Consider the following 27357-nt stretch of genomic DNA (forward strand, 5'->3'; position numbering starts at 1 on the left):
TGGTTTAAGGACACATACACAATTAAATAAAAATTGGTTGCTTTGTTTATTGTTCATTTATTCGTTTCATTACACTTAAAACAATATTCCTTGTTTTTTTTTGTCAATTTTATTCGTTCACTATCCCACTCATTCAAGATCAAGTTCCGAGAGAATGCTTCAGCCGTGCTGTGTTTAATCTTCAACGTACTAATTTATTTTCTCGTTTTTCTCACTCTATTCTTTCTTGTTTCATCTGCGTTCGCTCATGTCTGTAGCACTTTCCACCATTCGCGCTTCTCCAGTAGTACATCTTGAACTGTCCCGATACGGTTAGGGTTCTTTTCACACAATTCTCAGTCTAGATTTTTTATTTTTGTTTTGTTTTTCGTAATAATACTACAATCAATTTTCATTTGTGTGTGTGTGGTACGTCGGCTCACATAAAACGGCTGGATATTTTTTTATTTTCTATGAGTTTTTATATCAGTATCATGTGTGTGTGTTTTTTTTTATGTTTGATATTGTTTCTCGTGATAATCTGAGTTTAAAAAATTTGAAGAAAAATGTTCACCCTCAAGGATTGGTTTTCCATCGTATTTTTTCCTTTTTTTTTATATGTATGTTGTAGGTCATAACTTTTACTCTCGCTGGAAAGTATTAAAATTTGGTTGTTTTGTACACCGTTTTACGTCAGGATATTGGATACTTGCATTTGTTTTTCAAACTTTGTGTGTGTGAAATGTTCGAAAAGACACACGTCCCGTTCCTCAGTGCTAAGTCCATCATAAGGTTTCTTCAGGGACTTTTTTGACCTTCTCTACTACACTTTTCATGGGTCAAATTCTGCTCTGCTTCTCTTTTGCAATTTTCAAGTTTCTTATCTGATATATAGATGTAGCTTCGTTTGTTAATGTGATTCGGTGAGATGAATGATTGCCAAATTTGTAGTATTTTTTTCTATTCGTACTTTTGAATTTGCATTAACGGTGATGATGCTATGACTCGTGAACCTATAGTGTGCTTACTCTCTGCAGTGGTTGTATAAGCGCTAATCCTCCCGTTTTCTTCTTAACAACATTCAACCTAAACTTAAGACCTGTTTAGTATTTTCACTTTTTTTTTTCATTGAGAGTATCCATAAGTTTATGTATGAATTTTATTGTATAGCAAAGAAACACGGGTGCACAACGAGCGACCAGATGAATCAGCTGCGGTCATATTCTGACCTTTCCGTGACAAACCAGGGTCAGCATGTCGTTCGTACATTTTTTGACAGCTTAGCCCTTCATTATTGCTTTGATCCATTCCGTTTGTTGATTTACTCTGCCGAAGGACTTTGGTGGCTCTGGTGGTGTGGCCCTTTGTTTCTTGCATTTTTCTGTACGTGTGTGTGTAAGTGGGCTTATATTTGATTGATTACATCTAAACATAAAAACACGGATAACCAGATTAGTTCGTTTTGGTCAGATTTTGTTATGTCTGCCTTGTATGGCCAACGTCGGACGTTGAATCCATCAAATTCATATGTTTTGTGGTACATGCGGACTTCAATATATAATAGAGCTGCGTTTGTTTTTTTTTCAACATTTCTATTTTGATACAGTAACTGTGTTGTCTGATTCATGTTTTTTTCTATAACATGACTAATATCTATGTGTTTTTGCGCTTTGTGTTACACCGGCTATTCTTGTTGCTTTATATTTGTCATTGATTAGTTCTGATTTTAAAGTGATAGTTTTATTGCGGTTTGCGCTTTCTATCTTCTGAATTCTTTCTGATTCATATTTAAATAAGATTTACACTCTTTTTCCCAATAAACAGCGGGTAAGAAATGCATTTTTCCCGAGTACTCCATTATTCTCAGGAAATTAGTAAAAAAAGGAAAAGCGGCGCTAAGTGATGACAGGTCTGATTCTCAGGAAGTACTTGACTTCTCCTGCAATTTTCAAACATTCCTACATAAAACTCATTTGGCTTGCATATTGCTTCTCATCATAGAAACAAAAGAACAGACAAATTATATCTCTGAAATCTTACGAAGCTAAATTAGAGGTTTTCGATCAGATTTGGATTCTTAAGTGCATCGTTGTACTGAAAACTTCATTCGTAGAGTCTTTGATACTTCAATAATAATTTTTGGGGAGATGGATTTCGAATAATGATGTCGTTTTTGCTTTTTAATTTCTAGTGAGAGCAAGTCTGTAACAAAATTTTTCTGTAATGATTTTGTGTGCATTCTTGTGAGTTGGGTAGACTAAAATGCCGCCAGTAATATACTGATACCTAACTCAGTATGCATGAACACAGTTGATATCCCTGGTGGTTGTCTTTACTAAGTGGAGGGAAATCCGAAATGTATCACTAGCGTATTTTTCGATAGGTTGTAGACACAGTTCATTTTCCTGGATATTCGTAAAGACAAGTCAATTAAAAACGTGAAGAAAAAAAAGTTAATTGAAATATTAAGATCAACCGACATTATATCAGGAATTATATGAAGCATGAATTTATTTCTTATGGGAAGATCCATCGAAGCAAAAAAATACGATGTAATGAATCATGAATTGAATCAAATTCAGTGCAGCAACTAGGGTAACGGGGGTATTTTGGCCCACCTACATATTTTGGCATACCCATGAACATTTTTCGCATTTTATCTGATAAATTCAATGAATATTACAAAACAATGTATCTATCATTGAAATAACATACCTGAAAAGCAAAGTACTGACTATAGTTAGCATTATTTTGGATTTAGTTCACGAATATTCAAAATCATGCCCGAGTCAACCCCCGAATCAAGAGGAGGGGGTAGCATTCAACTCAACTTTCGAAAGCTGTTTGTAACAAATATGTATGCTAATGAAACAATTCATTTTTGTAGTAACATCAATAAAATACCATAGAAACAGTTTTTATACTATAACAAGTTGAAAAAAAGGTAAAATAATAGCTTGGTAGCATGGTCGGAACATGTTTGTCTCTGTCTGAAGCGGACACATTTTGACCATGCCAATTTTTGACAGCTCTATGTTTACCATTCGGCCGTTGAGCGCTGAACGGAGCAGCAGCTTATAGTAATTTACTGATAATTATTTCTTAATTTGTTACATTTAACAATTTGAAACTGGCTGCAAATGCCTGCAAAACTGATATAAGCCCGATCTTTTAATTTCCAGACACCTAAAATTTCGAAAACTTCACGGCAGAAGAATGTTCTCCTTAAATCCACTAGTTCTATTCTAAAAAGATCGATGATGATCTAAAATATGATCAGCTGAAAATATTTGAACACACGGCTTCAAATATACGGTGGACCAAAATATAGTCTTGGTGGTTCAAAATATGTTTTGAATTTAAAGAAAATTTTATATTTCTCGGAGATTTTCCAATAAATTGCATTATTGAACGATGTATAGCAAAGTAGACACATTGCTCTTAACAATGGTATGATAGATAAGGTATTTATGTTGAAAAAATCATATTACTTTCTCAATAAATTGTGCAATCATTTTCTTGAGCGGGCCAAAATACCCCCGTTACTCTAGCGGTTAATAAGAAAAACTTATATTATTGATTGTATAGGGAGGCTGGCTACTATATTAGAGTCCGAGATAGCGGAAAGTAATTGAATACATATATAATTTATATAATATGGATATTGCTGGATTTCTGCTATATTGTTGAATTTCTTTTACAGTAACTGTAATTACTGAGCAAAGGAAACATACCAGTCGATTTCAATGGCCGTAAACATGTCGTTCAGACTACTAAATTCAGGTAGTTTTGCTAGAAGGCTGGCAAATGGTTGGACTCGTTTTTACTAAGATCTAAATGTGGTAATGTGGTCATTCTTCTTTGTCCAGCAAATCCTATCCTAACCTCCACGAGGAACCGACCGAGGTTCGAGTAACCTTAGCGGAGATCGGGTAACCCTAACCAACCCCTGGTGGGAACTATGGTCATACGAGCTGACTGGGAAGTGGGTCGTACGCGGCTGTGTCTCCATATTAGGGGCGGCGTACAACAGCGTCTTACCCGAAGCGGGCGGCTGAATTATGCAATGCTGTATCCCGTCAGTTACCAGTTAGATGGCAGCCCTATCAGCAGAATGTAGCGAAAACAGAAACCGAAACCTTTTTTTTCAACCACGAACAACGAAATAAGAAACACGGAACGGATCAATTCGCAAAGACCTAGGCAACGAACACGGAAAAAGATTAAGGTAAACGATTGGAAATTGGGTACTTGGAACGTCCGACCTCTCGGCAAAGTAGCGGAACGGGGTGACGGTTTTGTAGTGCTGGCAAATCAGAAAACAAGAGTCATCCGGGGAAGCCCGTAGATGACCGTATATGTGTGTTAAGGATTAAGGGCAAATTCTTCAACTACAGTGTAATCAACACCTACGCATTGAAAAACGACAAATCCGATGAAGTCACAGATGAGTTCTATGACAAGCTTGAACGAATCTATGACGAATGCCCAAAACACGACGTAAAAGTCTTCATCGGAAACGCAAGCGCGCAGGTTGGGAGGGAAGAATTCTTCCGTCCGGTCATTGGAAGGCTTAGCCTCCCTCGTCACCAATGAAAACGGCCTGAGGTTGATAAACTTTGCCGCGGCCAGAGGAATGACCATATGTAGCTCCTATTTTCCACGTTTAAATATTCGGAAACACACCTGGAAGCATCCAAATGGAGAAGGTCGGCATTTTTCGGATGTTACTGATGTTAGGTCTTTTCGGGGACCAAACATTGACACTGACCATTATCTTGTCGTTTGTAAGGTCTGCGCACGGTTGTCGAGCGTCCTGAAATCTCGCACAGGAAGGACGACGCGTTTCAACATTCAGTGGTCGAAAGCTAATGGCGTGGCAGCAGAATAAGCCAGAGAGCTGGATCAACGGATCGTAGTACAGCAGGAGGGACGAGTGGAAGACATAAATGAGCTGTGGAGCAGTTTCCACAGTGCCATCGAGCAGCTGGTCGCCAGCGCAAAGGACAGCTATGCTAGAAACGACGTGCGGAGCTTCTATAGAACAGTCAACAGTGCCGATCATATGTAATGACAAGGACGGCAACCTGCTTACTGATAAACCGACGGTTGCAGCTAGGTGGAATTAGCATTTCCAGGCGCTCTGGAACGGTGAGGAGCCGGATGAGCAGAGCAGGAACAGGATGACAATTATGAGTGACGAACAAGCTGTGGGACCATCAACACAGGGGGAGGTTAAAAGGCGGTTAGTGAGCAGAAGAACGGCAAAGCCGCTGGGATGGACGGTATCCCGGCCGAACTTCTAAAAGTGGGAAGCGAGCGGCTGTACTATACGATCCACCAGATAATACCGAGGATCTGCGCGGATGAACAAATGCCGAACGACTGGTTGGAAGGCATCATATGGCCTACCTATAAAAAGAGTAATCGATTGGATTGTTGCAACTATCGAGGCATTACGTTACTCAACTTCGCATATAAAGTGCTCTTCCGTATCCGTTCTTCAGATTGAGACAGTTAACGGAATCCGTCGTTGGCGAATACCAGGCTAGTTTTCGACAGGGGCGTTCCACGACGGAAATTTTCTCCTTGCGACAGATCCTCGATAAGTTTTCAATAGCTTCTTAAAAATAAGTCGTGTTCCAAAAAAATTAAGTCAATAACACAAAATGGCATTTTTTTAAGGGGGGGGGGGTTAGTTTGTAATGATTTATTTATGTACTAAAATATCTATTCAGAATTTATATTGTGTGTTCTGCCACAAATGATGACATTTCAACACTATTATATATATTTGTACGCTTTTTTTATATTATTGAATGTTATTAGCTTTCGCAGTTAAGTTAATGTAATTGTAGGAAAATTATTAAACCTACTTGTCAAGGAGAAAAAAAAGAAAAAAAAAACGAAACTTAAAATAAACTTAAAATAAACTTAAAACTATCTTACTGACTATAAAGAGAGCTAATCGTCGCAATTGAGGATTGCAACGATTTTTGTCGGAATTTGTTGATAATTTGACTTGACATATTTTCTAATGTTTCTACATTAGTGAGCCTATGTAGCGCGTTCGTGAGCACAAAATGGCATCTTTTGTCTATAGAAACGTCTATGCAAAGTTTCAGCCAAATCAAAAATGACAATTTAAAAAAAATATTAGAACTGGGACATTGTTTGTGGAACTGCTCAGCTGGCAGGGAGCGTGGGGCTTCCCGTGGTGTTGGTGCTGAGGTGGAGATAGATGGGGAACGACTTGAAGTGGTTGATGAATTCGTTTATCTTGGTACGCTTGTGACATGTGACAACGATATGAGCCGTGAAGTGAAACGACGAGTTGCAGCTGCAAACAGGGCCTTCCACGGACTACGTAACCAGCTAAGGTCCCGTAGTCTGCAAACTCGCACAAATCTAGCACTGTATAAGACGCTGATACTTTCGGTGGCCCTTTACGGACATGAAGCATGGACATTGAAGGAAGCTGATCGACGAGTGCTCGGTGTTTTTGAGTGTAAAGCTCTGCGATGGAGTGTGGCGCAGACGCATGAATCACCAGTTTGCTTTGATGGATGCTTGCTCCCATTCACCGAGTTCAGTTTTTAAAGCGCTCAGTGAGACTCAACAAAAAGGTTATGGGCCAACAAAGTTAGTGGATAACTCTTGTCCGGCTAGTGAGTCGGCTCTTTCGTTTCCCTTGATTCCACAGTGACCATAAATTAACCACCTGATTTATTTAGTAGCTGTTGGAGTGACAGGATGCATTCTCGTTAGTTTAGAGTGGCAAAAAGAAAAATTCAAAGCTTTATGCTAATATTTGCGTATCGGTAATTTCTTTCCAGGTACGTATTCACGCATTCTATTATCGCGACGATATCCGCCTGGAACTCTGTTGGCCAATGTCCCATGGGAAAAAAATCATTAATTCCTGGCCCTGTGAATCCCGCTCCTACAGAATCGTTTATTTTAGAACCGTCTATGTAGAAGCGAAGTGAGCCGTCACGAATTCTGGGTCCATCTGGAGAATCTTATAAATTAGTATATTAGTAAGTTGTTCACACCTTTACTACTTACAAATCTGGAGCTGTGATATATATTTGTCAGTTGAAATTTAACCTCCACTCCATACAATAACACTGTCGCAGGATGATGTATAACCCGCATTCTTCTTCAGATCACATATGTTTGATACTTAAAAACAATAACTTAGCAATTAAACCCGGAAATCAAATCGAATTCAGAGAATACATAAAAGAGTTACCGTCGTCATTTAACTAGTTTATCATCAAGTCTCAGCGAAACTCTGATGCATTTCTTACCATCTGTTGTTTTGACTTCATACAAAATCCGAACTTAAATCGCAATATAAGCTCTAAAATGGTTTACTGCTCGCTTTTTCAGTGCTCACGTACACGTGTGTGTGAACCCTAACGACTATCGATACCTATTATCAGAATAGTGAGTAACTAGAATTTAATACTCGTAATGCTAAAGTTGCCTGCTAGGCTGTCGGTGTTTCGGCCCGCTTGGTTGTCGTTTTACGAAAAACTGTTCGAATTTAGCTAATAAATAACAAGTTTTCTCTCTTACAAAACTGCATACGATATTTCAAAACAATGCGTGGTGCCGCGACAAAACCGGACTTGAACTGATCAACAGTTGCTATAATTTGTGTTCCGCTGAAAATGTACTAACAACACTTGAATATTGCTTTCATGAGTCGTAAATGTTATACTTGTAAATTTCCCGTTCACTTAATCGGAATAGTTTGATTTAGGAAAGTATAAATTCACAACACTTTTGTCGATTTAAACGTGATTTGTTGACTCTAAATGCATTTTTGCTGTCGATTATTTTGAAATGCCACTGGATTATGAAAGTAAGATAAATTGGTTCGGAATGTACAACTGATAAAAACATTCACCAAAGATTCAATAGGTATTACGGATTTCTCTTTTTTCAAATTACCAAACCGAACATTGCGTAAATGTTTTGTAAAACTGTTTTACCTATTAAATCCATTGGTTTTTTGTTTCAACATCTGCTAGATGTTACTAGAAAAAGTGACAGTCGAAAGAGCAGTGCTTGAAGAAGATGATGAAGTTAAAGGTGGCTTACATATTTTTTCCGTAAAATTGTCAATAATGAATAGAATTTCGTTTTATTGCGGATGGCTTACATTTTGTTTAGTTTTCGTTTGTGTTTTGGCCAAGATACCAGGTAGCGATGTCGTCGACAAAATGTGTTCTGCAAACTGTGTTTTTTAGCTGTGTTTGTGTGTCTCTCATTCACGAAGTTCTTCTGTTGGATGCAATCTAATTACGGTTTGTTTCGTTCAGAACAATTGTTTACGAACGTTTCCATCGACGTCAGTTGCAGTTGCAAGCGTTAAAATATGTGAAGTTTTTGAGATTTTACGTTCATAAATATCGTTTTCTGTTAGCTTGTTGTATAATATAATATGTTATCGATAATATAGTCGCCAAGTATAAAATATGTTTACTTTCTTTTTTTTGTCATTCCTTTTCACATCTTGTATGTAGTGTGTATATTTTTATTCTGTTAAAATTGAATAATTTTTCAGATTTTGTTATTTTTTGTTTTTGATATTTTTACTAATGATTTACTAACAGTGTTTTTATATTTTTTTATCATTTTGTAGTTCACATTTTTCTTCAAGAATATATTTTTGGTAAAATATTTCTTTTTATTTCTTATAATGGCCTATTCTTATCACAATTATGAGTTGCTCGTTTCATTTGTTTCAATTCATTTAAACTAGTTTCCTTTATATTAAATTGAAATAAGTTTGCATAGATTTTTGTCTATCGTGAAGGTTTCTTCCATTCTTTTTCAAATTACACAGTTATGTCCTTTAATATAAAAATATATGTTTTTTTTCTTTTGTCATTTCCTCTATCTGGCTATCTTCTTTCCAGCTTTTATAAAGATATTGTTATCTGTTGTAGATCTCTCTTTCTCAAAGGGACTTTTGTGCATAGTGTGCGTTACCTTATGTATTACTTTCGTTTTCGTTTGATTTGTTTTCGATCAATTTTGTTATGATTGGTCTAATAAACATGGGTCTACTAATGTCGGGTTAGATTTTGAAAACTAACGCCCCTTGGTTATGTGTGTTATTTTCAAAACCAGAGAATATCTCACAATGGTCCATAGGTTGGGATAGAAGAAACATCAATTTTGTAGCTTCAAATATGTTGATTTGATTAATCGTGTTTTATGTAAAACATTAATGTGCCTCTAGTACGGATATTTTCTATCCCTTACTGTTCACTGGTTCATTCTGTTTCCTCTACCAAGTTTCTATTGCAGAGTGACGATCATCTTACTTTTAATTACCCTTGAGACGTCCCGTGTGAAGTAAATTTTTAATTTGTCTTACATATTTTAACTTGTAACCGTCACTTCACATCGAGAACACTGCTGATAATATCGACAATCGTACGTGAATTTTAAATTAGGGCTTACTCAGCCTAAGCTATTATGATATTCTACTATATTGTAAGTTATTACCTATGAATACTATTTTGGTACCGCCATGGTTGCACCCTTACGATTTACTATATTATTGGCGAGACAGCTTCTATGTAATGGATATTATCCAACAATAATCAACAGTTACACCTGGTATCCATTCTTATAACATCTAACATAATAAATTAATCAACATACATGCAACAGACGTAACACATTCAACCACACGAATAAATAAATGCATAACCAATGGTTTTTGTATCGGGTACGTAAAAAATCAGAGTCTATAATCAACTTAAACAAAACTGATATCTAGTTAACACGGTACCCGAAAATATTATGTTCTCAGAACGCTCAACCTAACAAGTTCTGATTTTTTCTGTTACTAATGATTAGTAAAACAAACTATTTATACATAAATAGCAGCTTTTATATTGTAAACCCTTGTAGGGTACAGGAATAAGATTAATCAAACCGAAAAATCGATCAATATACAACATTTTCTGTATTTATTTTAAAAAGAAAGAAATGTTGATAAATATAGGCAGATAATGTTTTTTTCACCTTTTTATGGTGAAGTGAAAACATCCAGAATTAAATTGCAATCAATAATTTTAAATAAATTATTAGAAACGAATTTGTTTTTCTAACGAGCCAGTCGGATTATGTTTTAATTTTAGGGGGAATAGGGGTAAAATGAGCACCCTAACTTGGTTGCTGATTTAAGCATGGAAAACGACAAAAATTTTAAGCTGTCTTCAGTGCAAAACTTGCATTAACTATCTATAATTAAAGGTACACTATTCACGAATTGAAAAGTTTATCGTATAATGGTGAAAAACACAAATTAGATTCATGCATCAAAAACTAGCAATCAGTCGATGTGTGGGGCACAATGAGCACCCCACTGGGGCATAATGAGCACCCACGGGGCATAATGAGCACTTTTATAGAACATATCTTGAAACTGTGTAGAAGTACAACTAATGGGCCAACGTTTGTCGCTGGATGTCGGGATACTTGGCGGCTTGTTTCGTGAATGTCCCGTCGCGTCTTATGGTGGCCAATTCTGCCTGTAGTCCCTTTTTCTGACCGATTCGGTCTCAAAGATTTTCTAATATATGCACCAACGCACCATCACTGTAAACAAACACTGACTATGGAAACAGACAAACTCACAAGTCTACTAAGATGAATTTCAGCTAAGTTTATGTGACAAGGTGTGCTCATTTCACCCCACCTAAAGGTGACCATTTCGCCCCTATCGAATTAGTTAAAGTTAACATGAGATTTTAATACTAATTATAGCTTAAAATCGAAACTTTAATGATGGTGAAATTTGGGGTACGACCCATACGTCATATTGATGTGTCTACATACTTGATTGAGCCATTTAAACGACCGTAGAAGCTTATTTTTTAGTGCGCAATAATAATAACCAAGTTGATTTTTTCAATATACTTCCATATTTTAAATAGACAAACCTCTTTTGTTCCACATACAAGAGATACTGTAGTAACTACGGAAGAGTTCCACATACCATATTGTATTAGAAAATGCGTAGTTTCGCATAAAAGAGGGGTGCCCATTTCGCCCCGTGTGCTCATTATGCCCCTAATCCCCCTATATTCAATGTCAACGTTGAAAACCAAAAAAAAATCCTTATTTTCATAACCTACAATTACAGATGTTATGATGAGGAAGATCGCACAATGTTATGACGTTTCAGATGCGCGGCCATTTCGAGGGTTAAATTAAAAGTGCTAGTCACGACATTGAGTGCCAGTTAAAGACTAGCAAAATCATTTCAAATCGCCTGGAAATACGCGAAAATTTAATCGACCATTTTTGATTTGAATGAAACTTTGCACACGTATTAGGCTCAGCAAACTGAGCATTTTCCACAGATGGAGTGATTTTTTACACCCATGAGTTACATTCTAAAAGGGCGTATGCCTTTTGGCATAGGTTTTATTCGAAGCATTGTAGCCCAGAAACCGTTGGTTGTATAGAAAAACTGTCTGAGAATGAGTTGCAGGGAATTAAAAATGCATCATAAAAAAAATACACTGTACAAAAAAAAATTTTTTTTTGACCAAAAAAAAATTAAAAATAAACATTAAATTTCAATTAAAAAAAAAAGAGTTGAATTTTTTTTTAAAGAAACTTGACGTTAATACGCAACTTTTAAAAAAAAGTTCAGGATGGAGAAATGAAAAATAATTTTTTTATGGTAGATTAATTTTTTTATGAAAATTCTAATTCAAACATTTTTCAAAATATTTGTATTCTGATGATTTTAAAAGATGCAGAGAGTCATTTTAAATCAAAAAGCTCATGGTAGTTAACATTCTGAAGGCATTAGTTTTCGAGTTATTTCTAATTTAAGTTCAAACAATTATTAAAATTTAGGAAAATACACGTTTTTCTTAATTTGTCCATGGTTCTCCAGCAAAAACCATATGTTCATTGGAATGCTTGATAAAAAATATACAATTCATTCTTTGACAACAAAACGATTGGGCGAACGGTTCTCAAGGAAAGAGTTAAATGTTTTAAGTGATATAAATATATATAAGAATCAAATATTTATTTTCGAGTTTTATTATCTTAGGAACATATTTTTTTATGACAGAGATACTTTACAGAACTAGTTTCACCTTATATTTTATATACATCATAAGTAAATGATTCGTCATCTTTTGAAAACAGCTTCGTTTGTATCTTATTTTCTGAAATCGGAACAAACGAGTGATACTTTTGTGTGCCAGCTATTATTTTAGATTTTTTGAAAATATTGCTCCATTCTGTTACTCCTTGTTCATATTCTTCATATGATACCCAACTAAATGACATTTTTGATGAATTTTTATTACTTTTCTGATTAGCCCAATCCTTCAATTCTTTTGCGCTTGTAATGGGTTGTTCATGTTTTTTAGCTAAACTTGCATTTCTTGCCATTCGTTTCAATGTGCCACCAATTGCATCGCATGGGCCTTTACCATGAGAAGTCGCAAAAAATGCCACTCTGCATCGACGTTATATCTTGTTTTGAACTTGCAAAGACTTGCAAAGTTTTTTCTATTTTTGTATTGTGAGGCAGCTCCATCAGACACAAATATCGCTTTTTTCAACTGTATTTTTGTTTTCAAAAAACTCATTAATTCGGCAATGAACACCTGAACCACAACAGTATCATGATGGAGTACTTCCGATATTATGATGGAGCTGATATTCTTAAGTGTTCCAGATTCTGAATAGTAAACAACGAAGGGATGAATGGTGGCTTGACTATTATTCCAATAGCTACTTTGAGTGGCATCTTGAAGAACAAATGAATAGTTTTCTGAGAAATCACACACTATAACAACTTCACCATCTTTCAAATTATTTTTTGCTTCTCTCATGTAAGTCGACTGTTCAGTCGAATGGAGCAATATTTTCAAAAAATCTAAAATAATAGCTGGCACACAAAAGTATCACTCGTTTGTTCCGATTTCAGAAAATAAGATACAAACGAAGCTGTTTTCAAAAGATGACGAATCATTTACTTATGATGTATATAAAATATAAGGTGAAACTAGTTCTGTAAAGTATCTATGTCATAAAAAAATATGTTCCTAAGATAATAAAACTCGAAAATAAATATTTGATTCTTATATATATTTATATCACATAGAACATATAACTCTTTTCTTGAGAACCGTTCGCCCAATCGTTTTGTTGTCAAAGAATGAATTGTATATTTTTGATCAAGCATTCCAATGAACGTATGGTTTTTGCTGGAGAACCATGGACAAATTAAGAAAAACGTGTATTTTCCTAAATTTTAGTAATTGTTCGAGCTTAAATTAGAAATAACTCGAAAACCAATGCCTTTAGAATGTTTACTACCAAGAGCTTTTTGATTTAAAATGACTCTCTGCATCTTTTAAAATCATCAGAATACAAATATTTTGAAAAATGTTTGAATTAGAATTTTCATAAAAAAATTAATCTACCATAAAAAAATTATTTTTCATTTCTCCATCCTGGACTTTTTTTTAAAAGTTGCGTATTACGTCAAGTTTCTTTAAAAAAAAAATTAAAAAAAAATTCAACTCTTTTTTTTAATTGAAATTTAATGTTTATTTTTAATTTTTTTTGGTCAAAAAAATTTTTTTTTTGTACAGTGTTTTTTTTATGATGCATTTTTAATTCCCTGCAACTCATTCTCAGACAGTTTTTCTATTCAACCAACGGTTCTGGGCTACAATGCTTCGAATAAAACCTATGCCAAAAGGCATACGCCCTTTTAGAATGTAACTCATGGGTGTAAAAAATCACTCCATCTGTGGAAAATGCTCAGTTTGCTGAGCCAAATACGTGTGCAAAGTTTCATTTAAATCAAAAATGGTCGATATTCGACCATCGGTGATTTGGCGCGATCTTGCTCAGACGGGTTAGCCAATGCAGGAGTGGCATTGCGCATTTCGTTTCGAGTGATTTTTGTTCGTTTCGACCACATTTGACATTGCCGATTTCGATTCGAGCTCGAAACGAATAGCTGGCGTATAATTGCAGTTGATCTTCGAGCGAAACTGGCATTACGTAATGGTTTGATCGAGCATTTTTCAGCTCGAAAGTGATAAAAAATGGTCGATAAGTTGAAGACGTTCGTTTGTACCTAAATATGTTGACTAAAACATAAATAATTCCACTAAAATCTGTGAAGCGGAAAAACATTGATTTCGTAGGATCCACTTGCGAGTAGATTCAAAGTAGGGGCAATCTTTAACGGAGTAGGAATTGTATTCGTGCAGTTTGGCAGGCAATATTGTATTTTAAAAAGGTTTGAGTGCTCCCCGACTTATCTTGAAATGTTGACGAAACCATGAAAAAAATTTTTTTGCATCAGAAAATAACGAACTTTGTTTCTTTTAATGTAAGCCTAATACTCATATCTTATTGTTTACGTCTTTTTATATTCCTAAAACCATTTTCATCACTTGGAAAATCGTAGAAAAACATTCAAAGATTAAGATTTTGTGTAAAGGACAAATCTTATTATAAACGTAAAAAATATCAATCAATAGAGTTGTCTAGCAGGGATGCCAGGTCATTTTTCCAAATGTCTTCACGTTCTAATAAAAAATGTCTTCACATGTCTTCCAACTCGAGATGGCTCGTAAGAACCGACCAAAGACTGAAAAAATCACCGGCAAATCGAAAACTGTCGAGCAAAAAAAAGGTCACCATCTGTGCAAAATGAGGGTCATATTCACAAATTTTCTTTTGTCTTCACATATTTTCGAATGTCTTCCATTTGTCTTCACAAACAAGGATGTCTTCATCGCAGGGTGAATGTATTCCACTTGAAGACATGTCTTCTAATCTGGCATCGCTGTTGTTTAGTCCCTAGACAAATCTGACATTCATTTTCGAGTCAATGTTTGCTCGAAATAAACTGCAATAAAATTGGGGTGACGGCAGCACCGTCGCGAGATTATGCATCGCAGCCCTAGTAAGGCAGCATGCTGAAAGAAACATAGTATGAGCAATCCTGAGAATTATACGAACCGGAACAATCGGTATAGACCTAGGCTAACGAAAAAGGATAACGATTGGAAACTTGGCACTTGGAATGTTAGGACAAAAGTGAAGGTAGCAGCCACACAAGAGGTGCGTTGGCCTAAAATCAGAGAACTTGAATTCCGAGTGGTTGATCCGACTGCGGGCACTTATTTCAAGTACCACATCTAAGACAGTGGCGGCGACAGAGCGGAACGATGAGTCGGTTTTGTGCTACTCAGAAACCAAAAGAAACGGGTCATTTGATGGAGGCCTATCAATGCAGATTCTTCAATTACGGCCTTATCAAACGATAGAACCGATGACGTAAAGGTCTAGTTCTATGAGCTCCTTGAGAAAACGTATGGAGGCAACACGACATGAAGTCGTCATCGCACAAGTCGAACGAGCGGAGTTCTTTCGTCCCGTTATTGATAGACAATGCCTGCACTCTACCACCAACGACAACGGCTTGAGGCTAGTGAACTTCGCCGCGGCCAGGGGAATGGCCATCTGTAGTACCCATTATGCACGTCTGAACATTTGGAAGCACACTTGGAGACACCCCAATGGAGAAACCTGCTCCCAGATCAACCACATGCTGATCGACGACCGGCACTTTTGAGGGTCAAACATCGACTCGGATCACTATCTTGTAGTAGGCAAGATTCGCGTTGTCCAACGTATTTAAATCGAGATCGGCGAGGGAGATACGTCTCGACATCCAGAGGTTATCAGTAGAGGTAGCTGCTGCAGAGTATACTCGTAGAGTTGAACCAGCTGGAGTCAGGGTCGGCGGTTGATGTGGGTAGTATGGGTAGTAGTGCCCACTCGGAAAATATCCCTGTGGGTACTTACCCACATGCAAATATCGGATATAACCAAAAGATGTAATGTTTTTTATGTTAGAAACTTAAAATTGCCGTGCACATGTGCGAGCGACTGCTTTTTAATGGATATAGTTGAGCGAAAGTTTATAAAGCTACAGATTTCATACATTTCTAAGCGATTTGCGATCAAACACAATTTAGAATTCAAAAACTTCAAAAGCTACTCTTGTGCCTTTTTTCCATTGGTCAAAAAAGTGAGACTTTCACTACTGTAAGTGAAGCCTTACCAGAAATCCGTTTAAGTTCAAATTTTGGATGGAGACTTTTTTCGAGGAGAAAAAACGGTTGATCCTTAACGTTTGCATTAAAAAATGCACAAAAATTGTCGATTTTTCATGGGTTTACCTTTACACACTAATAAAACAACCCATGCAGCATCAATCATAATAATCCATTAGTCAGCAGAAAAAAATAACTCGAACTCCAATGGTTAAAACAGTGGAACTACTTCATTCAGAAGTGTGCGCGTTCAAAGAACGGTACCCTGCCGCGTCAAAAACGGATATCATGCGACACTTTGTGGACGCCGGATGCGCCCGTTTCGGCATCTACAATAGCTTATCATTATTGGATAAGAATCAAAGCATCAAAAGAAAACCCGGTTCCGAACGGCCGACGACCCTGGGAAGAAGCTCCAAAGGATGCTGAAAAGAAGGACCGAGTGAAAAGTGGCTACATCACTGCGTGTGCTTGATCGGGAGGTTGGTGCCACCGGCCAAATTGTAAAAATTACTTCGTATTTTACTTCCTCCACGGAGGAAATGAGATCCAAGGTGGAATTAATTTGACACACCAAGTTCCCCAAAAAGCTGCGGCTGTGGCTGACAATCAGGGAGATGTCAAAGCCGCTCTTCTTTCGCTCCGGACCGGCCATGACCGGGGTAATTTCTAGTAAGAAGTGCCTGTCGGAAGTTGCGTCGTTCATCAAGAAATACCATAAGGGCAAAAACACGGTGTACTGGCTGGATCTGCCGTTGGGCCTCTTCTCAAAGCATTGAAGGAGATGTAGCCTCCTCTAGCTGGCCCCATCGAGAGTTTCTGGGCAAACTGAAGCGTAAGATCTTTTCCAACAATTTTGTCCCAAAAAGTGATAAATAAAACGACGAAAGAACTCAAAAACACGCATGTTTTCGTCCGCCATGGCGATTGTTCCGGTTAACTGCCGGACGACCACTCGAGAAAACAGTGTGACGTCGGCCCTGGCTGGAGTGGACCTGAACGAGCGGTGGAAGCACAGCGAAACAGCGCGGGAGGTGATAAGCATGACAACGGGAACTACGCGTAGTGGGTGGTTCGATGCTGAGCGTCTAGAGGTGACGGAGGAGAAGAACGGGGCCAACGCCAACACGTTAGTAGCAGCTAATCGTGTGACGCGTCAGATGAGTGAGAAATAACGGGAGGCAAGAGCTGCCGAAAAGAGGCTTCATCGCCGTCATAAACGTGAGCACTACAATAGCGTCCTCGTGGAGGCGGAGAATTGCTTCACCAGGCACGACACGATGAACTTCTATAGAACGATTAACGGAATCAGGAACCGGACCTGCCATGTGTAATGACTTATTACCGATAAATCGCAGGAAGCAACACTTCGAAGTGGTGTGGAACGGTGAGGAAGAAAGGAGAGCCGTCGTGAAGGACAGGATAGAAATTGGGGAGGACGGGCAATCTGTGAACCCAATAACATTGAACGAGGTCAAGAATGCTTGCCAAGAGCTAAAGAACCACAAAGTCGCTGGTTAGGACGGCTTACTGGCCGAACTTTTTAAGGTCGGGAGACATCGGGTGTGTAGTGCAATACACTTGATTATCCTAAGGGTATGGTCTGAGGATCAACTACTTACGGACTGGTTGGAAGGACTCATATGCCCTATCTACAAGAAGGGACATAGACTCGACTGTAGTAATTATCGGGGCATAACCCTCCTCGATTCCGCTTAGAGAATTCTGGAACAGGAGTTCCAGCGACTGAGGCCGTTGCAGAAAACCTTTGTAGGAGAACGCCAATGTGGGACGATCTATAACGGACCAGATGTTTACATTGAGACAGATCCTCGACAAGTTTCGTGAACACAACTTGCAGACACATCATCTGTTTATTGACTTCAAGGCGGCGTACGATACAGTGAAACGCAACAAGCTGTGGCAAATAATGTTTGAACAAAGTTTTCCAACAAAACTAATTAAACTGTTACTTGCGACGCTCGACGGTTTCACACCATGCGTCAGGGCTGCGGGCATTGTGAATTGTTTGGACGCGTTTGTGACGTTAGATGGTCTGAAGCAAGGTGACGGGTTCTCGAACTTGCTGTTTAACATAGCTTTAAAATGTTCAATACGAAGGGCAGGTGTGCAGAGGAGTGGCACCATCATCACGAAGTCCCACATGCTTCTAGGCTTCGCGAACGACATTGATATAATTGGTGTTAACCGTAGAGCAGTGGCCTTTATGGCTCTCAAAAGGGCTGCGAAACTGCGAGAATTGGACTCACCATAAACACTTCCGAAACGAAGTACATGATGGCTGGCGGAGAGCGTGGTAGTTCAGCGGGTGTTGGTGCTACGGTGGAAATGGATGGGGATACTTTTGAAGTGCTCGATGAATTTGTTTATCTTGGTAAGCTAGTGACATGTGACAACGAGATAAGCCGCGAGGTGAAGAGACGGATTGCAGCAGCGAATAGGGCTTATTACGGATTGCGTAGCCAGCTTAAGTCCCGTAGCCTATAGATCCGTACGACATTAGTGCTCTATAAAACTCTGATCCTCCCGGTGGCGCTCTACGGACAAGAATAGTGATCGTAGAAGGAGATCGAAGAGCGCTTGGGGTCTTCGAAAGTGAAATCCTGCGATCAATACTCGGTGTCAAACTTGTAAATGGGGTATGGTGCAGACGCATTAATCACGAGCTGTACGAGGTATACAAACACGTGGATATTGTCAAGCTGATGAAACACGATAGGTTACAGTGGGCTGGCCACGTAGCACGGATGGCGGATAAGCGACCGTCAAAGATAATATTTAGCTGAGAACCGGATAGAGGCCGACGACTTCGAGACAGACCACGCACGCGCTGGATGTGTGCTGTCGACGAGGATGCCAGAGCAGCGATTGTAAGGGGAGACTGGAGAGGAGCAACCTAAGACCGAGTTTTGTGGAGACGTATTCTGGTTTCGGCATAGGATCTCAACGATCTGTCGTCATAAAAGTTAAAAAAAGGGAAGTTTTTCTTCATCTGTTTACAGATGTCAAGGAAGCGTATGGTTCAGTCAATACGAAACTATTCATTCCTTGAACACGGCTTCCGATCAGTCGGTGGAACGGACAGAGGCCGCGAACAAGTTTCTCTACGGTTGCGGGTATAGTCGATCTGCGGATATGGTCGAATATGCGCAAACGTGGGAATGTGGGTAAGCAACCAGCACGAACCATGACAAAAGCTGTCGACTTCGCGGTAGACCGCACTTTTGTTGGATGTGTGCTGCCAACGAGGATGCTGACAAGTGGTAGCTCAATATCGTACAAAGCATGATTTATCCGGCAGTGGATAGATAGTAAATTTGGGTTTCCTAACGTTGACGACGAATCCTATTGCTGGTGTAACCCATGAAGAATAAAACATGGTGAAATGGATAAAGCTTTGTTGTGCTTTTAAGGGGTGGCGGTGAAGATTCCGTAAGCAGCAAAAAAAAAACTCCTTACTAGAAAAATGATATCGTTTGTGTTTGTTTTAAATTGTGAAGTGCTTTTCGGGTGCATGAATATCATTAGCAAGGTATGTAACATTGTCGATATTGCCATTCGAATACGTATAAAAAATAAATTTTTGGATGCGATTGAGTTTGTGCAGTGGCTGATGATATGATGATATGATATGATGATAAATACTCTGAGTCCCAAAATTTTCCAATATGGCTGATACTGTTTTTTGACATTCTTTTACACCATATCTTTATACACCATGGTTGTAACTATTTAGTAGGGTTTTCATTAGTTGTCATAGTGCCCAATTCGTTAATTTTGTGTATGTACCTGATATAACCAATATAATGTGTAGCTGCTATACTTGAAATAATTTATTTTTTAAATAGTGTTTTAGCACGGTGAACAAGGGACGAATTCCAGTGATCAAGAATTAGAACTTAGAAAAAGTAGTGCCTAACTAGAAACAGGAACCGGATGAACAAATCATTGAGTGCCAATTTTTTGGGATTCTACAAATTATACCTTCGCCATGTTGTTTCGAGGTAATAAAAGAGTAGAAAATAACTAAGCCATTTAAAAAAAACGAAACTCTTGCTCTCGCGTGCGTTAATTCAGTAACAACTCAAAAAACGTCACCGTCAATCAACACAGCACACCACAACTGATGCAGAATGCACTCACTAAACTCTAAAATGTACGATCGAATATAATAGGATACAATAGAACAACGGAATTATCAGTGTTAAAAATGTACAGAAAGGCTGGCTCCCCAAACTCTGTCGTACTTTGTAAAGCTTATGTTACCTTAGCATAAAAAAGCTCTTTCTCACTAGCTGTGGAGATTGGTTGTTGTCAACATGCTTAATTTAGTCTGACTCACTCTTGATATCGCGATAATGCTTTGCAACTCTGTGCTAGACGTTCTGGTTTCCCTAATGCCTAACGTTCTTCCATTATCTTTTATTTTAATAGCGTATTATTTGTTGCTTCGTACACGAGTTGGTTTAGTTTTGTTCAAGTTGATTTCACTTTAAAATTCGTTAGTCGCACACGTAAACCCAAACTAAACTGATGCTTACGTGCATTTTTTTGGGCACACTTACAGTGTGATGTGATAATACTTATGCTGCAGGCCTTGCCTTTTGCATTTTTTTGTATTTCTTGCAGATATATTTCAGTATGCCTTGCCTCGTACATACTCATTAACACACACACATACGTACCTAAATACCAAAACGATCACAACTCATGAACCATCGCCTGCTGATCGGATCGGATCAGCCTGATCCAGCGGTGACAATGATGTTTTGCGGCGTTTTTTTTTCTTCTACTGACATCTCTCCCCGTATGATGTGTCAGTTTGTATGTGTGCGCTTTGGGGTGAGTGTGGGGTGTAATCCTGTCTGCGGGTGGGTGAATGATTCTGTGTGCACGCGGGCTGTTGTATCTTTCGCAATTTAGTCGATTAGTAAATTGATGTTGATGGAGATAAAATATAGCGAGTTTGTAAATGGAAAATGATAGCCGCTGCGCTGGTTGCTGAACTGCCTGCAGCAATCCTTAGTGGGCGGTGGTATATGTACTGTGATGGAAAAGGGTCGAGATACGTTACGGATGTGCGCCGGTTAGTGCGGTGGGAGAAGTCAGATTTTTTTCTCTCTTATCTAATATAGAAAAGCGAAAACATTAGTGCTAGGGCATATATCTGACGCACATTTCATGTCCGTTTGAACTTTTTTTTGTGTGTGCAGGACGCCGTAGGGTTTATCTTTGCTAACATCATTTTTTTAAAGGTGAGCGGCTGTTTTTGTTCGTTCACTGCCGATAGATGGAGGATGCGATGATGTTTCTAAACGTTGGTTGTGGGGTTGAGTAACGTTGTCACTTTCGAACACGATGACTGGTAGCGGGTTGTGAAGAATGGATTTTTTATCGTTATTTCCTCGCATACTATATGTATCCCTAGCTGGAGGCAAGAACTAGGACTAGCAGTCACTCTAAGGGGTCTTCCCTCTACGATAGGCAGCATGTATTGGTATCCTCACATCAATTGGTAACGCAGAAAGGCATTGGCGATGGGAATGACAGAAGGCGCGGCACAGGCCTTCGGTGCATGGTTCCGCGTGCACACACTTATCTTGATTTATCCTTCGAAAAATCCAATATTTTTCCTTATCGGTGACGCTGAACTGCACTGTGAGTCAGTTTTCTTTAGGATGGATGATATGTACGGACCTTCGCCGTTGCCGGTTCGATGGATAGTCGTGACCGAGTCCTGTTTGGTGAGACTGCCGCCACGTTTCTGGTCGGCAAAGGAAATAACGGAGTGCTGTTTGACCAGCTGGTGCCGCTTGTTTGGAGGCGCGGCTGCAGTACTCTCGTACACTACAACGAGCAAGAACAATAGAGGGTGCCGTTGGTTAATGGCCGGTAGGAGCCTGAACGACGTGCGACGCTGACTTTTGCACTGTGGTAAGTGGTGGTGGTACAAATGATGATGGTGGTGGACAGGTGGACAAAAACTACGAGCTCCGACAAGCGGCCTACTAGTGGTGGTGGTGGTAGTAGTGGCAGGCGGATTAACTAGTGATAGTGGTGGTGGTTGTGCAATAGGAAATGTCGTGCTGTTACGTGCAGGAGACGTGCTTGGACACCAACTATGGGAAGGCTTGCTCTTACCTGACTTGGGCTCATTGAATGAGAAAATTGAGTCTTGTTTTACGAGTCTGTGTCTTTTGTGTTCAATGATCGATAGGACGCTGTCCTGGCTTGAAAGCGAGGAGGAGTATTTTTTGCTCGCACTCGTATTTTCAATGTACGAGATTTGTGTATCCTGTTTGCACAGGATGCCTTTGCGAGGCTCAATGTATGAAATCTGACTATCCTGGCGTGAGATTGAGTCCGAGGCCGAGCTTTGCTTGGAAAGCATATCCCGTGAGCCGCTACTATCCTGCTTCAGAAGCATCTGACGCGAATTGTCGCTATCTTGGCGATATAGTATTGCTAATGGATGAGTGGTATTTTTTTTTGTTCATGAATAGGTGGTAGTGGTGGTTGCATGATGGTGACGAACCGGACAGCGACAGACAGAGAAAGAAAGAGAAACAAAGAAAGACAGACAGTTCAATACAACTCACTTTTGCGAGCGGCAATACTCTAGAAAAATAAAAATTCTATATATAGTACGATATGTGTATACTCAAAATAATACGACTCTATGTATGAAGAAAGCTCTCCAACGAATGTGTGTACACGTGAGTTCGATAATTTGTTGTATTCAAATATAGTACAGACATAGACCTAGAATCTCCTTTGGAGTTTAACAGTACCGGATCGTGAGGCGATGCTGTCCTGTTTCAGCAGTGTCTGGCGCGATATACTGCTATCCTGCTTGAGGAGCATATGTCGGGATAGGTTACTGTCTTGCTTGGAAATCGCGTGATGCTTTCGGCCACCCTTTTCCTCATAGATATAGGAAACTGCGTCAACTGATTTCATTGATGGACTGTACTGTGGACGTTTGCTGCTGTTGTGATAGTGCGACGATTTTCGGGTGCTGGTGGATGACGACGCTATGGCTACAGTTTCGTAGTATCTGCAAATAGGAATGAAATTTTGATTAGTACAAATGCGAATACTACTTCATAAAATGGCCTTCAACTGGGGCCCAAAAGGCAGAATAGTATTAATACCCTTCGATTCAGTACGTTTAATTCACTGTCGTGCTGGTGAATTTCACTTAGGTAGTTAAATCTCGAAACTGAAACACAATAGCACTGTCAGCGGTGACATAACAACAAATACAACAATGAAAACAAATATGCCCATGATTTGTTTTCATTGTTGTAATACCTATATCCTGGGGTCTTAAAGAAGAGTAGAATTAGAATTAAGAATAGGTGTCAAAACTAGACCAGAACATACAACAATCAGCAGAATTAAGGCCGAAGATCAACAATCAGCTAGATCTCTGCATTTTGGAACAGACATGGAGATTTTCTCATCCTTTCTACCGAATGGCTAAACAATCGCCTCTTATTGCTTCATTTTGTTATTCGATCGATTGGATATATAGAAATAAGAAGAAAAAATTCCACAGGGTATTGAAGACCGCTGAGGTGCTGTATTGCGTCATCTTTTGCTGATTCAGCATAGTCTACGCCAGGCATCCAGCTGTCAGTGTTCAGTAGGTTCGAACACAACTTTTCATCCTGGTGTTGGTGTGCATCATGTGCATTCTGCAATTTTTATTGGTGTCAAAGAACATTACCGCAATGAAAATTAACCCAGAAAAGAATATCTAGTATTTTCATATTTTCAACACTTTTTCAAACTGTATTCGAACTTATTGATTGTACGTTTTGATGAGTCATGATAATTATTAGACTTTATACTCGAATAGGTGAATTGTGTTATATTTCGATAAATAGTCGGGTGACAATATTTTTAAATGACGTATGCGTAAAAAATGGACTTTTTACGGAGAACTAAAAGAGATGATTGAGTTTGATAAATTTCCTATGGATAATAATCATGTTAGCTTCCTCGCAAAAAAATGTCCGTCCTTGCGTGCGGCCTTCCTGCAGTTAACCGGAACATTCGCCATGGCGGACGAAAACATTAATTCTCTCGTCCTTTTATTTATCAATTCCTCCTCAGTTTTCGCGACAAAATTGTTGGAGTAGATCTTACGCTTCATGCTAGGCCAGAAATCCTTGATGTGACGCAACTTGGGGACGTTGGGCGAGTTTGCCAACTTGGATATCACATCGACATTCAGCCGCTCCATCTCGTCCAACTTCGAGTAGTGGACCGACGCCAGATCCGACCGAAACATCGCGTCTTCGGCCTTTTGGTATCCCTTGATGAAGTGATGAACGACGCAACTTCCGGCAGGCACTTCTTACTATAAATTTCCCCGTTCACGGCCAGGCCGGAGTGAAAGATGAGCAACTTTGACATCCCTTGCTCACAAGCAGCACCTTCTTGGGGAACTTGGTGTGTGAAGTAAACTTCACCTTGGTGCTCATTTCCTTCGTGGGGGAGGTGAAATACGAAGTGCCCTGCCAGTCGTTTTCTTCGAGGGTGAGATAGATGTCGTGATTTGCCGGGAAAATCGACTTGACTATCTTGTTCAGGCGTTGTCGCTTCGTCATTGCCTGTAGCTCCGAGACGAGTGGACGGGACTGCTGCTTCCTGACATGCATGTCCATGTTCGCCAGGTACTTTTTTCATTGTTTGACCGGTTGCACCGACCTCCTGGCTGAGCGCACGCAGCGATGTAGCCACTTTTCCCTCGGTCTCCCGCTTCAACATCCTTTGGAGCTTTTTGTGGCTCAGGGTCGTCGGCCATCGGGAGCCAGGCTTTATTTGAATGCTCTGATTGTTGTCCGATAGTGCCAAGATGTTGTAGATGACGGAACGGGTGTATCCAGTGTCCAAAAACTGCCGCACGATGTACTTTTTCGCCGCGACGGAGTACCGTTCTTTGAACGCACACACTTCTGAACGGAGTAGCTTCACTGTTTTCGCCATCACGGTTAAAGTTCGACTGATAGACTCATGGGTTGATATGATTGATGCTGCATGCGTAGTGTTGTCAGTACGTGAAGAGGTAAACCCATGAAAAATCGTGAAACTTTGTCAATTTTTTAACGCAAACGTTACACTAACTTCCATAAGACAGACAATACTAATTGTCAAAAGCGAAAAAAGGTTGGCCTAGTGCTCCAACTAGTAAATGTAGAAGTGCGTCAAAAGACCGTAGAGTAATTGCTCGCAGGGTTCGTTGCTCCTACGTTTGATTACAAGGAATTTCATTTAAGTCTCTGAAAAAGTTATGTTTGCTTGGGGCACCGAACTTCAAAGGAATTGTTTGGGGTCACAAACAGAACAGAAAAAACTTGGTTCTGACTTTGTGCTATTAAGTTTCATTTTTCCATATAACGACGCCCCACACTAGTAATCAGTGCATGCGAAAAAGCTGAAATCTATGATAAATTGTTTTGCTTAGTGAGGCTTAGAGGCCGTAATATTAGCATCGTCAAAGTGCACAGTCTTCACCTAGGAAGTAACGACGAAGATAAAAACGCCTTTAGCGTGCGACTGCCCAAGACATGACGTAAAAACTGTTATCGGAGGATTCAACGCTCAGGTTGACCAGGAGGACGACGGGAAGGAAGTTCAGCATATCGGCTCACGAACAAAAACGGCCTTCGACTCGTTGACTTCGTCGCCTCCATTAACATGGTCATACGTAGTACCTACTTCCATCATAGGCTCCCTCATCGCTACACCTGAAGATCACCATAACAGACTAAATCACAAATCGATCACGTTTTGATTGGCGGAAGGCGCTTCTCGAATATTATCGACGTCCCAAACTATCGTGGCGCAATCGTCGATTCTGACCACTATCTCCTGATGTTTAAAATTCATCAAATACAATCGGTAGTCAACAAAACACTGATACCGTCTCGCCCACCACGGTATGATCTGGAGCGACTTGAACTTCCCGAAGTCGTCACTGAGTGCGCACAAAGCCCTAGAGTAGCATTGACAGATGAGGGAGAGCTCATCGAAGCCCCTCTAGAGGAGTGCTGGAACGTAATTAAAGGAGCCATTAGCCGGAAGGTGCTATCGGGTTCATTGAGAGGAATCGACGTAACGAATGGGTCGACGAGGAGTGTCGGATCGTTTTAAACGAGATGAATACTGCGCGAACATTCATACAGCAGCAAAGCACAAACAGAAACGAAGACAACAGACCGAGACGAATAGCGACGCCTGGAAGAGCATATGTGTGTACAAAACATTCTACAAGAAACTCAACGCATTTCGCACAGGCCGTGTGCCACAAGCCGGAATGTGTCGGGTCAAAAGTGGAGGAAATTTGACGAGTAAACGTGAGGTGATTGACAGGTGGAAGCACTACGATAAACACCTTAATGGCGCGGAGGCAGCAGATCAAGTTCGCAAGAGGAACGACTTCGTCAGCATAGCTAATGAGGGAGACATATTGACCCCCACGATAGGTGAAGTTGAGGATGCCGTCAAGCAACTCAAGAACTATAAAATAGCTGGAAAATGCGGCGTCGCAGCGGAGCGCAGCCTACCAAGTGCTCTCCCAGATCATCCTTCGTCGCCTCTCGCCGCTAGCAAGGAGGTTTGTGGAAAGCGATTGAGTCGTTTTTCTTGTCAGGCGAGCGACACCAGGTCAAATCTTCACTCTGCAGTGGATCCTTCAAAAGTGTCGCAAATCCGAAGTCCCCACACACCACCTGTTCACCGATTTGAAGGCGGTTTTCGATACTAACGACCGTATAGAGCTATGGAAAATTATTGACGAAAATGTGAACGAAATGCGAAAGTAACAAAAGGGATCAAGACCCCGACGGATGGTGTACGGTGCTGTGTGAAAATCTAACGTACCCGAAATTTCAAACCCGTTTGAAACAAGTTAAGGGATAACGATCTTTAATAAATCAAGCCAGTTTTTCCGCTTCGCTGAAGACGTGAACCTTGAACAGTACACCGAGCTGAAACGTGAAACCGGAAAGGTTGGATTGAAGGTGAATACGTCTAAGACCAAGTATCTACTAGAAACCGAGTGCGAAAGGGCTCGCTTAGGCAGTAGCGTAGCAATCGACCATTATAAGGGTGGTAAGGTGGTAAAAAAAAGTGTGTACCTCGGATCAGCTAATAACTGAGGCAGTGAACTGTAGCTGGAAAGTACGCCGACTTTGCT

At 39.7% G+C, this 27357-nt stretch overlaps 1 protein-coding gene across 7 annotated transcripts in view; it reads right to left on the bottom strand.

The window, feature by feature from the left end:
• Nucleotides 1-37: 37 nt before the first annotated feature.
• LOC129732327 (neuropeptide SIFamide receptor-like) overlaps nucleotides 38-27357 on the bottom strand; it is a 321404-nt gene continuing 294084 nt past the window's right edge. For 6 of the 7 annotated variants that reach the window (XM_055693132.1, XM_055693137.1, XM_055693134.1 and 3 more), the window contains 2 exons: nucleotides 22940-23205; nucleotides 38-22613 (listed from right to left, as the gene is read on the bottom strand). In XM_055693132.1, the coding sequence (XP_055549107.1) occupies nucleotides 21754-22613; nucleotides 22940-23205 (1126 nt within the window). In that variant the 3' untranslated portion in view covers nucleotides 38-21753. The remainder of the gene's footprint in view (nucleotides 22614-22939; nucleotides 23206-27357) is intronic. The other variant, XM_055693133.1, reaches the window with a different exon arrangement.

Source organism: Wyeomyia smithii, chromosome 3 (assembly GCF_029784165.1).
Source record: "Wyeomyia smithii strain HCP4-BCI-WySm-NY-G18 chromosome 3, ASM2978416v1, whole genome shotgun sequence".
In the NCBI taxonomy this organism is placed as follows: Eukaryota; Metazoa; Arthropoda; class Insecta; order Diptera; family Culicidae; genus Wyeomyia; species Wyeomyia smithii.